Source organism: Artibeus jamaicensis, unplaced genomic scaffold, assembly GCF_021234435.1.
Source record: "Artibeus jamaicensis isolate MK-2021 breed Jamaican fruit bat unplaced genomic scaffold, CSHL_Jam_final contig_69, whole genome shotgun sequence".
Taxonomy (NCBI): domain Eukaryota; kingdom Metazoa; phylum Chordata; class Mammalia; order Chiroptera; family Phyllostomidae; genus Artibeus; species Artibeus jamaicensis.
The window spans coordinates 970,814-984,054 of record NW_026521927.1 but is presented as its reverse complement, the minus strand read 5'-3'; the positions used below and the strand labels follow the sequence as shown (position 1 = coordinate 984,054).

Here is a 13,241-nt window from a genome sequence, read left to right as displayed (position 1 = left end):
GGGCAGATAATCAGTTGTCCAGCAATTCCAACTTGAAATCATAAGAGTTGAACTGAAAAGTGAAGGAGATGAGGAAATGTGGCATACAAATGTGAGGAAATATGTAGTAGGTAAGGAAATGACCTGTTCATAAAAGACATACCACCTTGTCTGAGTTTAGAAATGACAGTGTAGCTGGTATGCTGAACACTGCCAGCCTTTCAACAATACACAAGCCTGCAGTGACCATGATATATGGCATTTCCCCAGTTATGTAAACCTTAGGGGTTGTTTTCTAAAAGCAAAAGAAACTATCCATATTTTCCCCTCAGAAAATGGGGTACACAATTAGCTTTGTCCTTGGGTGGTGGAGTGTTAGATGGACCCAATGTGGAATGGGAAGATGAGTTGAATGCATGCACAGTTGCCAGAGGAGAAAAGATGAGAGCTTTCAAGACAAGGTAATGAAGCAAATGGAGAGCAGTGGAAAAGGTTAAGACAAAGAATAAGGTAAGAGGAAAAGACTGTCATTTAGATTATCAACATGGAATCAGAGTCAATATCAGCCTCTTTCTTCCTAGAGAGGTAATATTGGCTTACTTTTCTAGTAATTTGGGTATTTGTTTTTTAATTTGTTTTTTGAGAAACTTATAAGGTTATTGTACGATAAAGAGGAAGGTTAGCTGACTTGCAAAGCCATATTATTGCCAGCAAAAATAGCCTGATGTTGAAAGTGCATTTGGAGGACTTCCTTAGAACTCAAAAGCCAGTTAGTAAGCTTAGACTTTGTTTTTCATAAAACATCATTCTCCTGGCTCCCCTCACCCTTCTTTTGCAGCATCCCACTGAGATCTGGAACTCGGAATGTACTCTTTGGTTTGTTGGAAACAATTTTTGGCTTCTTCAAGGTGTAGATCTCGCACCTAGAGAAGAAAAGAATCGATTGTTCACAATTCCGACTTTGTGTCTCTCAAAGACCAATGTCTTCCTCAGCTTTCCCTCCACTGATGCTGCCTCACTGGACTCCACTTTGCTGAAGAACCTTGAGGGAGGGAGAGGTGAGGGCCAAGATGACGCAGCCTGAAGAAATGTCTTCATGTCTGCCTTTCCATTCACTAACTGAGTGACCTTGGGAAGGACTTCTTCTCAGGAAGCCCATGTTCTTCCTATTTTTTCCTATAGGAAAAAGAAAAACCATTTTTTTCCCTATGAGATGCCAAAGTGTTTAAGCAAAAAGAGGTTAATTATTGACAGTAGGACTAAAGTCATTATTCCCTGAGACTTGAGTTATTTATTTATCTATTACAACCCAAAGAACATCACCTAAAAAGTCTGTGCAAAACTCTCCCTGCAGAAAACTTGGGGGCCTGGCAGATATAAAGAAGACATGATCCTTCCTGTGACAAGATAGGTACCTATGAAGTATAGAAACAAATGCTAAGGCAGGGACTGAGGTCTGACTAAAATGAGTGAAGTCAATGAATTCTGATGCTGCAATCCTTTACTTCCAGTGCTTCTATTCACCCAAACTCTGTGACCTCCCACCACACACATCTCTACCATTAAATAGTTTCACCTGTTATCAACAATTTGAAACTATGTAATACCCCAATTTTTAAAAATTATGATTGGTTGAAGATCACTCTTATTGTTATAATTCTGTCCTCACACAAAAAATGACCATGCCTGGCATGGAACACTTACCTTCTTAAGGTGTTCATCACATCCTGGGGAGAAGAGAGAATATGTAAGTTCAGCGTAAGGTTTCCACATTTAGAAAATTAACATGGCTAATTAAAATTTAATTGTGGATAAATTCCAAGTATGTCTTAGTATAATCATCATCTCTGCAATATTTAGAATATTTTGCTAAAGGGCTCTTTAGCTAAAGATTCTTACCTAAGGACTCTTTAGGACCCTTCTGCTAAAAAATGATGTGTCATTATCTGAAATTCAAATTTAACTACACATTCCTTATTTTTTTCTGGCAAATCTTGAAGGAGTGATAAGTCCTCCTACCTTTCGAAGTTTTACTCACCTTCCTCCTCACATCCCTAGCACCCCTGGCTATGGTGTGAGTAAGAAGATAGTCAGACTAAATAAATGGGGACAAACTTTAGAAATAAGACCCAGACCAAGCCCCCAAGAACTCATGTGAGGATGCAAGAAAGATGCTTCAAGGATCTGGAGATGAAATATTTATAAGGAAGAGAGTCAGCCCACAGTTTTTTAAATATATATTGATGAACAAACCCCTTAATTCATTACACTTTTATTTATTGTAGAGACAAAGGTAAAAATCTTTCATTTGTCAGATGTCATTCCAGTTTCTGGGTTATAAAAATAAATAACAATTACAATCCTCAGGAATTATATTTTCTTTTGTTGAAGGAACAAGCAAACTAGCCCCCCAAACAAATGTTCCTATGACCTCCCTCCACTCATACCACATACCTCCTACACACTACCTAAAGGGAAATTCATCAAGTTTTACATATGAATCAGGCCATAGAAGCCAGCAGCAAAAAGTCTAAAATGTCATTGACTGATTTCCAACATTTTACATTCTACTATCCAGATCAATATCTTCTTCATCAATGTCTTAAATAGTATAACTTATCATAAATTTTAATATCATATTAAGCCAGTTCAGTCCATGTGATCAGCTTCTTTTAGCCATCTTCTTTTCCCCATTTTAACATTATTAGCCTTATTTTTTGAGTGGAAATACACCAGTGTAGTTGATTTCACCCTCTTTATTCTAAAGCCTTTATACCAACAAAGCTTTGGCTATACAGACTTCCGCCAAAATGGAGGTGTAGGTGGAAACACTTTGCTTCCTCGCACAACCAACTCTAAAAACAACAAAGTTTTAATAACAATAAACGCAACCAAACCACAGAAAATCGAACAATATGGAGTCCGAAAAACAACGAACTGCTCAGCTAAACCAGTGAGAGGGGTGAAGCCAGCAGCAAAGTGGGTCGGGCAAAAAAGATCCCCCGACCTGGGCAGCGCAAAGGCAGCTGAGGGCGCTGATCCCAGGTGCAGGGTAGCTACGGGCAGTCCTAGGGAAGGCACGGCAGGGCTGGCTGTCTGAGGCTGTCCTAGGGAAGGCACAGCAGGGCTGTCTGCATTTGCATGCAGATGAACCAGTGAAGAGACGTGCATTGAGACAGACCGAGCAGGCCCCAGGCCAGGGCTGTGGGCTCACACATTTGTGCTCAGATAAACAGGTGAGAGTGAGCGGTGAGGTGGACCAGGCGAGCAGAGAGGACCACCATTGCTCCCTCTCTGACCCGTACCCACATACAGCATCACAAACCAGTGACCTGGGTTGCCCTGCCCTGGTGAACAACTAAGGCTCCGCTCCTCATATGTAACAGGCACAAACAGATCAAAACATGGCTCAAGAACAACTCAGAGCCCCAGAGCCGATAAATCTAAGTGATGAAGAAATAGCCAAACTTTCAGATGCACAGTTCAAAACACTGGTGATCAGGATGCTCACAGAACTGGTGGATTTTAGTCACAAATTAGAGGAACATATGAAGGCTACACTAATTGAAATGAAGGGAAATGCACAGGAAACCAATAGTGATGGAAAGGAAACTGGGACTCAAATCAAGGGAGTGGACCAGAAGGAAGGAAAAAAATGACCAAACAGGAAAATATGAAGAAACAAGAATTCAAAAAAATGAGGAGAGGCTTAGGAACCTCCAGGACATCTTTAAACGCTCCAACATCCGAATTATAGGGGTACCAGAAGGGGAAGAGGAACAGCCACCAGTGGAAAACTTATTTGAACAAATAATAAAAGAGAACTTCCCCATTCTGGCAAAGGAAATAACTTCCAGGAAATCCAGGAAGCTCAGAGAGTCCCAAAGAAGTTGGACCCAAGAAGGAACACACCAAGGCCCATCATAATTAACATTAGCCAAGATTAAAATGAAGGAGAGAATCCTAGAAGCAGCAAGAGATAAGGGGACAGTCACCTACAAAGGACTTCCCATCAGACTGTCAGCGGATTTCTCAAAAGAGACCTTACAGGCAAGAAGGGGCTGGAAAGAAGTATTCCAAGTCATGAAATCCAAAGACCTACAACCAAGATTGCTTTATCCAGCAAAGCTCTCATTTAGAATAGAAGGGCAGATAAAGTGCTTCTCAGATAAGATCAAATTCAAGGAGTTCATCATCACCAAGCCCTTAGTATATGAAATGTTAAAGGGACTTACCTAAGAAAAAGAAGATAAAAAAGATGAACAGTGAAAGGACAGCAAACTCACAGTTATTAACAACCACACCTAAAACAAAAGCAAATTAAGAGGACAGCTAGATCAGGCGCAAACCATAGAAATGAAGATCACATGGAGGGTTAGCCACAGGGGAGTGGAAGAAGGAGAAGGGGGGAGAAGGTACAGAAAATAAGTAGCATAGACAGTCGATAGAAAATAGATAGTGGGGAGGGCAAGAATAGTGGGGGAAATACAGAATCTAAAGAACTTGAGACACATGTTCATGAACTAAAGGGGGAGAATGGTGGGGGAGGGGGTGTGCAGGGTGGAGGGGAATGAAGGGGTAGAAATAGAACAAATGTAATGGCATAATCAATAAAATAAAAAAAATTAAAAAAGGCTTTGGCTATACATTCTCCAAAAATTTAATTTCTGTATTTTTTGTTGTTATTGTATGTGTAAAAACAGCTAAAACTGGCTTAGATTTAAAATAAAAAAATGAGAAACGCAGAAAGCAGATATAAATTTTGTAATAGTTAGATTTTTAGGGAATTATCTTGTCATCAGGATCTGTTTCTTTCTTCTCAAAATGTCTTCATATTTTCTATCCAATATTTAGAATTTCTTTTCAAACTCTATATGGTATCAACATTAATATCCTGATTTAAATGATAATTCATGACATATTACCTAGCAGAAAAGAGAATTTCTCTTTCTAGACATAACCCTAATATTTTAAGCACACAAATCATTGCCCTGAATTGGGCATATGATTTGTATGCTTAAAATAGCATTTATTACATATCTTAAAATAATTACTGCAACATTGGTAAACCTATGTAAATTGAATAAGCTCATTTCCCTGGAATTGATAGACACATATATTGCTAAAGCTACTGACTTTATCAACTCTAATCAATTACATGGAGTGAGAGTAGAGATGGTTTCTCAAAGGGTAATCAAGAAATGGTTTTTAAAAAAGTAATTAAATGAGCTTGGATAGACAATTGTCCTATACAGTTCATCCCTTAGCTGACACTGTCTCCTCACCCTATAAAATTCCCACAACCATTTTTTTAAAAGATTTTATTTATTTATCTTTAGAGAGGAAGGGAAGGAGAGAAGGGGAGAAATATCAATGTATGGTTGCCTCTCATGAGTCCCCTGCTGGGAACTGACCTGCAACCCCATGTGCCCTGACTGGGAATTGAACTGCAATCGTGTGGTTTGCAGGCTGCACTCAATCCACTGAGCTATACCAGCCAGGGCCCCACAACCGTTTTAATAACAATCAACAAGATATTAAAAATTTCATGGACCTAGGACAGTATTTCTCAGCTTTGACACTACTGGGATTATGCCCTGATAAATCTTTGCAGTGGTGCCTACCTTGTGCTTTGCAGCTGAATTAGCAGCATTTCTGGTCTCTACCTATTAGATGGCAGTAAAATTCTCCAAATGGTCCCTGCTGCACAGGCGTTTAAATGGTCTCCAGAGAGAACTGACTGAGCATAGAATTGTTTTACCATAGAACTGAATAGGATTATCCTACCGTATTTCAAAAATTTTATGAAGTCATAGTAATCAAAAGCTTAGAGCATCAGTGCAAAGATAAATATAAACATTTATGTAAGACAGTGATACTCCAGAAATATATCTGTGGGGGCAACTTTGCCTGCAAAGTCCCCCCCATCTGCCACAGATGAGAGTGAAACTACCAAGACATGATCTGCTTGGGGAGGAGAGGTGGCCAATCTCTCAGAGGAGAAAAGCCAAGAGTCCCTTCCTCAATGGGGTTGAGGAATACAGGAATACAGGTAAAGCTCATCAATCAATGCAGGTGGCAAGGATCAAACAGTACATAACATTTCAAAGAAATCTGAGGGCTTAGTCTGAGTCAGTATCTGTCAGGTCAGGGGGTTGCAAAAACTTTGGGTATACTCATTTCCTGCTTGGACCCCATATTATCATATGAATGAAAGCATTCTTAGCAAAGCAAACTTCACAGGACTTTAGAAAGTCTTTCTTATGCCAGATCACCTGGATCCTGCTCTAGCCGACAAAGGGCTGCACCACCTTCCCCATCATAGGTTTTTAGGCTTACGTGGATTAGAGCCAGGAAGTGCTTCTCCCAGATGGAAATGGGGACTTGGCTATCTCAGAATAGCTGGGGGGCGAGGGTCCATCACTCCTTCTTTGTTGCAGCCCTCTGAGTCCTTCCTTGATGGCCTCCCAAGTGATCGTATCTGGCTTAGGTTGCCCCCCCAGGGGTCTTACCTGTCACAAACTAACTGACCAAGCGTTGGGGGCAGGGGATGAAGCAGAAGCAGCATTGCTGCCAGAAACAAGCTTTGTCTCCTTAGTGGCTCACAGACCAGAGGTCTCTCATTCAGCCTTAGCCATGGTGGGCAGTTACAACTCCTGAAACCAGGCAGAGTGGTTCCCAACATATATCCTTACATTTTAGAGCAAAACTGATTTCTGGCAAAAGTGCCACAGTAATTCAGTGGAGAAGGGAGAGTCTTTTCAACAAATGTTGAACTGAATTTCTTCATGGTTCACCATCATGGATGGAACTGGAGAGCATTATGCTAAGTGAAATAAGTCAGTCAGCGAAAGGCAAATACCATATGATCTCATTATAAATGGAATTTAATGACCAAAATAAGCTGATGAACAAAATAGAAACAGACACCACTGAAAGAAGCCAGAGGGGCAGGATGAGGGATAATGGTGGAAAGAATGGAAGGAATTGGTCAAAGAACATGTATGAATGACACATAGACATGGACAATGGTATGAGGATTGACTGTGGGAGTCAGGGGTAGGCAGAAAGGGGGAGGGCTAAGGGCAAAAAATTGGGAAAACTGTAATAAAATAACAAAAAAATAAGTAAATAATTTCAATATATTTACTAAAAATCTTAGGATTGCATATTTATGATGGGTGACTTCATATGTAACTTATACCTTAAGAAATATGCTTTTTGAGGCAGAAGTAAAGATTTAACTGATAGAAATTGATTACTCCAGTACTGGGATCAAAGTTAAGAAATTCTTGTTCAACACAGGTCAGAATGGCCATCATAAACAAATCAACAGACAAGCATTGGCAATGTTGTAGAGAAAACGGAACCCTAGTGCACTGTTGGTGGGAATGAAGACTGGTGCAGCCACTATGGAAAACAGTATGGAATTTCCTAAGAAAACTAAAAAATGGAACTGCCTTTCGATCCAGCAATTCCACTGCTGGAAGTATACCTTAAGAATCCTGAGCACTAACTCAAAAGAATCTATGCACCCCTATGTTCATAGCAGCATTACTTACAATAAATAGACAAGTGCTGGAAACAGCCTAAGTGCCCATCAGTAAATGAGTGGATCAAAAAACTGTGGTACATTTACACAATGGAATTCTATGCAGCAGAAAGAAAGAAGGAGCTCTGTTTGAGACAGCATGGATGCAACTAGAGAGCATTATGGTAAGTGAAATAAGCCAGACAGTGAAAGACAAATACCATATGATCTCACTTATATAAGTGGAACCTAATCAACAAAACATATAAGCGAGCAAAATAGAATCAGCAAAATGGAAATAAAGAACAAACTTACAGTGACCAGAGGAGAGGGGAGTGAGTAATAATGGGCAAAAGAAAGGGAAGGGGTTGTCAAGGAACATGTATAAGGGAACCATGGACAAAGATGACAGGAGGGGGAGGATGCAATGTGGGAAGTAGGGGTGGGTAGGGCAGGGGGAAAGTAATGAGGGGAAAATGAAGATAAGCCTAACTAAACAACAATAAAATAAATTAAAATCCTTGCTCAGCTAGCAAGAGAGAATGGCAAAAAGTCAAGCAGAGAACATCTGAAATTTCCTAAGAGTCAGCATACATTTCATAGTTTAAGATAACAGGCATGTAGTTAATTTCATGAAAATTTAAACATTCATAATAAATACCATCCCTTTATCAAGTCTCTCTAGGTTTCCCCCAATCTTTCCCTAGTCAGTGTAAACACAAACACACACATACACAAGCATATTCATCTGTGCTCATCCTTCACCCAGTATTAGTCTATCATTACATCTGCCACTCCTTAAAACAACAAAAAATCAAACACAAAGAGAGAAGTCGGTTGTTTGACTAAGCTCAGTGAGGAAATGCCTTACAAATGCTAGATCACAGATAAGAGAAGCCTATAGACTCTTCTCTCAATTTTTTTCCAGTCCTTTATAAATAATAGCCATGGAATTTCTCTTGCCATTTGTATATTGAATTTCCCAATGACTCTTGAAATGGATGACAGATAAGGGTCTCTGAGGGTTCAGTGGAACTTTTTAATGAGAAAGAAGGTGCAGGGACCCAGAAGGGAAAATAACTTAATCTCTCTGTTTCCTCTGAATCTCATTATATGTGGGAACCCCATCCCAGGTCTTACCTGCAGCATGTCTATAGTTGATTCATGCATATGACGCTGGAGATCTGAGATAAGCTCACTCATATACTGCTTCTGCTGGACCATCTGGTCTTTAGCCACAGTCAAGTTGTCCAGCACATTCACTTCATCTTCCTCCAGCTTTTGCAGCTCCCTCTGCTCCTCTTTGTCCAGGATGCCTCTTATTTCCTCAAACCCTTGCCGAATCCTCTCTCTCTCAGTCTGCATGTGTTTCTTTGGAGGTGAGAAGAGAGAAAGGTTGTCAGTCTTTCATGAGCCTTGGGAGCCAAGACAAGCAATATTTTCTTCAGGCACTTAGGAGGTAAGAAAAAAAGCCATTCCAGGCTTTTCCACATTCCATTTTTCCTACTATTCCATTTTCCTACTATTTTCCCTTGAGCTCCTCCTAGAGTAATTCACCCAAGTCTACTTTCCCAAGGCCCACCAGGGGACACAATGTGCTATGTGGATGTGGCTGGGATTGCAGACACTTGTGTGGACAATTTGCCATACTGTATATGAAACTCCTCCACCCATACCTACAAAACAGGGAATCTTGGGCCTTCCTTAATGAGTTTTCTATAAGTATGAAAGCCTCAAACTTGACAACAGGAAAGGGTCATGGGATTCATGAATAATTTTTACTTGTTTCCCTCTAGGTTTTGCCTCCAAAACAGTAGCTTTACTTGTGACATATCTACTCTGTAGCCCCCAACCCTTAATAGGAGAAGATTAATCAAATGTCTTCTGAACTCATTAATTGTGAGGTACCAAGAGGGAAGGGGCTTCCCTCTTGGAGGTAATTGGACAAAGAGGCTACCAAGTTTCCTGTGTCAGAACTCCCTCAGGAATAATGTCTCCCTACCTTCCAGGTAGCTCTCTCTTCATTGATGTCAACTTCCAATTGCTCAGCTTCCTGCTGCTCCTGTGACAGCTTCTTCAGAGCTTCCTGGAGCTTCTCCTGTGAGAATAAAATCACCAAAGTCAAGCTACGAGCTTTCCCAGAACCCAGATTAAGGATAAATGGAGAAGAAATCAGGAACATCTCAGAAGAGACTTAAGTTTTAGAAATGAAACTGGCAATTAGAACGGAAAATGTAGACAGAAATCTGAGAAGGTGATGCAAGTTCTTTCTCCCTGGGTAATGCGAGTTACCACCCCTCTATCAAGAGTATCTTGTATCTCTTTTCCTGGAGGAAGACCTGATCCTGCAGCAAGTAAAGTCCTTTCCTCTCATGGACACTTTTCTCTCCTCTAAGCAAAGGTTCCTAAAAATCCCATCTGCTCACAGGGGCAATCAGAGCTTATCTAAGGAAGCAACTCTCAGTCATACAACTTCTCTTTGCTAAAATTGTGTAGTCTACACTTATTCTTGAAGAAAATAAAAGAATGCATTGAATGTTCTTCAAGCCTCAGAAGCTAAGCCAAGGGTATAAAAAGAGAATGCAGGGCTAGTTCTATGATGACAAGCAGAATGAATAGGATTAAAAAGTGAAAAGTTCAGGTACCATTCTGTTCAATATTTCCCCACCCTGGGGGCTTACCTGACATTCCTTGACCACCTCCATGATGGGGGACATTTGGTGACCTTGGTGCTCCTGAACACAAAGCCTGCAAATAGCCTTGCCATCGTCCTTACAGAAGATATCATAATTTTCCCCATGGTGCTCACAGAGATCTCTCCTCCTCAGCTGCTGTGAACTCATGTCGACCTCCCTGAATTTCTTCACTCTCTCTGCCAGCTCCCAATTAAACCGGAGGTTCCAAGGCTGGTATCTGCTCTGGCAAACAGGACAGAAGCATTCCAATCCTAAAGAGTCCCCTAATTCAATCTCTGCAGTGATACAGTCTTGGCAGAAGCTGTGGCCACAGTCCAAGCTCATGGGTTCTGTTAGGACCTTCTGGCAGATGGGACAGGTCACCGCATTTATGCTCTCTTGCGATGAAAAATCCATGGCCAATCTCTCCTGGCTTCTTCCTGTCCTGACTCCAGAGGCTCTTCTTGCTCACAAACCCTGTGTGGCTGGTAATACCAAAGGGGGCAGGGTAAGAATGGCAGGAAGAGAAAGAACACTGATGTGCAGAGATTTACAACAGGACAAAACATCAATATTTAGTTAGGAAAGGAAAAGAGAGAGAGAAGAAGGGTAGGTCAGTGACAGAATGAAAAGGGCATTTTGTAATACTTTCAAACATTTTACTCTTGGTTCATGTCACACAACAAATTTCATCTGTTTGAGGCAATGACGGATTGCTATTTTCTCTGTTTCTATGGAATAGAGGGACACATTGAAGCCCTTCCTTCCAAGAGCTTTGTGCCTCCCCATCATGAATCTTCTCTAGTTTGCCCCTCCCCCAAACACATTCAACATGTTAAATACACCAACCTGACTGCAGCCTGTTGGGTTTTTATACTTGCTCTTCTCTGCATGGAATGATCCTTACCTATCACTTGCATGACTTATTTTATTTTAACAATTTCATGGAGTTATATTTACATCCTATGTATTGTTTTAAGAGTATAATAATTTCTAGTAAATTTATAGAATGGTGTAACTATAATGGAATAGTATAACTATTAATGGAATGGTATAATTTCTAGTAAAATTAATGGAATGGTAAATTTGGTATCACCAAATTTTATTTTAGAACATATTTATTTTTTTAAAACAAAGTGAATGCCATTAGCAGTCACCCCTATTCTGACCCCTTCTCAGGCTACCATTAATCTCCCTTGTAATTTTACAAATTTACTTTTACTGGAAAATTCATAACACTGGAACCATATGGTCTTGTGAGTCGGAATTCTTCCACTTGGCATACGTCATTGAGATTCATCTCTCCTGCCATTCTCTCCCATACAAAAAACCTATATAATACTAAAATAAAAAACCCACTGCTGTCTCTGAGATTTTGCACTTATTGTCTCTGCATGGCATGATCTTCTCCCTGATGTCCACATGCCTTCTTCTTATATTTTATTCAGTCTCTGTCCTACATGGTCTCTTATCAGAAGGGCCTGCTCCAGGATATCTACAGCAAAACTGTTAATACTATCACCTGCCATACATTTGCTACATTTTTCTTATTTTACTTTAAAATATATAATATCTTTCTTTAACTGTTTACTTTTTCTTCTTAAAAATGAATTCATGCACAGATTGGGCACCATTCTGTCCACTGATGTGTCCTCCATACCTAGAAGAGTGGATCACATGGGAACACAATGTTTGATGAATATAGAAAACTAGAAGCTCCCCATCTCTCCATGGAAGATTAGAACTTTTTAATCAGCTCTTCACTTTTATACCACAATCAGCAGTTCTCCAATACCTGACAATTGTTTCCTTGCTAACAACACACCTGCCTCCCACAGAGCATCCCCATGCCCTCAAACTCATTCCCCAGAGAAACCTACAGAAACAGCAAAGACCACAATAAAGAGGTCATTTTATTAGTAACAGTTTTATAGCCAGTTGTAATTTAGAAATTACCTTGACCTATTTATTTCGTATATGATATTTTTGATACATGACTACTGCCTTCTTGGATTAAGGATTACACAAAATAGTGACAAAATCAACATGGGAATGTAAAAGTAGAGCATAGGAAATAAGGTCCATACTATGGTAAAAACTATGTATGGTGCCAAGTGGCTACTTGAAATATCAGTGGGGGAGCAATCACTCTGTAAACTATAGGATTGTCTGAACACTATGCTGTAACTCTGAAACTAAAACAGAATTATATTGCAGGCCAACTGTAATTGAAACAAGTAATAAAATATGTTTCAATATAAATTGAAATAAGTAGTAAAATATGAATTTAAAAATAAAAAAGAATATTCTTTAGATATGTAAATAAAATAAAAAACAAAATTCAAGGTCATTTTTAAAAAATAGATAGAGATGTTGGGAAACACACCAGTCTCAACAGTGCCATCCAGTGTTCTCTCCACTACTGCACAGATCAAATAGAGATAGAGGCTGCACCAACTAGATTGATACCCAGTGCTATGGAGGTATAGAAACAGAGAGAACAAAACCATCTGGGTAGTTCTGGGGAGTTTTGTATTTGTAGATTTGGGGCCTATGCCATAGCCAGGACATAAGACAATGTGTCAATAGGCACATAAATGTGTGCGTTTTTAGGGAGGGAGAGGTGTCTTCACATACTCAGAATCACACATACAACAGAGACCTGAGGGACATAAATTCCAACGAGGCATCCGTCAGTCAGGAGAGGGAAGACTCAATATGTAAGGATGCCATGTCCTGGAGAAATAAACTGTGTCCTGTTCCAAGCACATTAAGTGCTATTATGAGTTGAATTGTGTCCTTTGAAAAGATACTGAATTCTAGCCCCCAGAATGTTGGAGTGTAACTTTGTTTGGAAATTGTGTCTTTGCAGGGGATCATGTTAAAATGACATCATTAGGATATGTGTTATTCCAACATGACTGTGTCCTTATAAACAGGGGAAATCTGTGTACAGATAAACACACGTGCGTAGAGAATGCCCTGTGAAGACAAAAGCAGAGATCAGGGTGATTCACTAGGCAAGAAGGAATGCCAGTGAGTGCAAGCCAACTCTC

General features: G+C 40.0%; 1 protein-coding gene across 3 annotated transcripts in view; it reads right to left on the bottom strand.

Annotated features, from left to right (window-relative positions):
- The window catches only part of LOC119050146 (tripartite motif-containing protein 5-like), a 32,223-nt gene that overhangs the window by 15,991 nt on the left and 2,991 nt on the right, over positions 1-13,241 (bottom strand). The window contains exons 2-6 of one of the 3 annotated variants that reach the window (XM_053671445.1): positions 10,192-10,720; positions 9,513-9,608; positions 8,651-8,881; positions 1,684-1,706; positions 805-902 (exon numbers count right to left, since the gene is read on the bottom strand). In XM_053671445.1, the coding sequence (XP_053527420.1) occupies positions 805-902; positions 1,684-1,706; positions 8,651-8,881; positions 9,513-9,608; positions 10,192-10,602 (859 nt within the window). In that variant the 5' untranslated portion in view covers positions 10,603-10,720. The remainder of the gene's footprint in view (positions 1-804; positions 903-1,683; positions 1,707-8,650; positions 8,882-9,512; positions 9,609-10,191; positions 10,721-13,241) is intronic. The other 2 variants (XM_053671444.1, XM_053671446.1) reach the window with 2 other exon arrangements.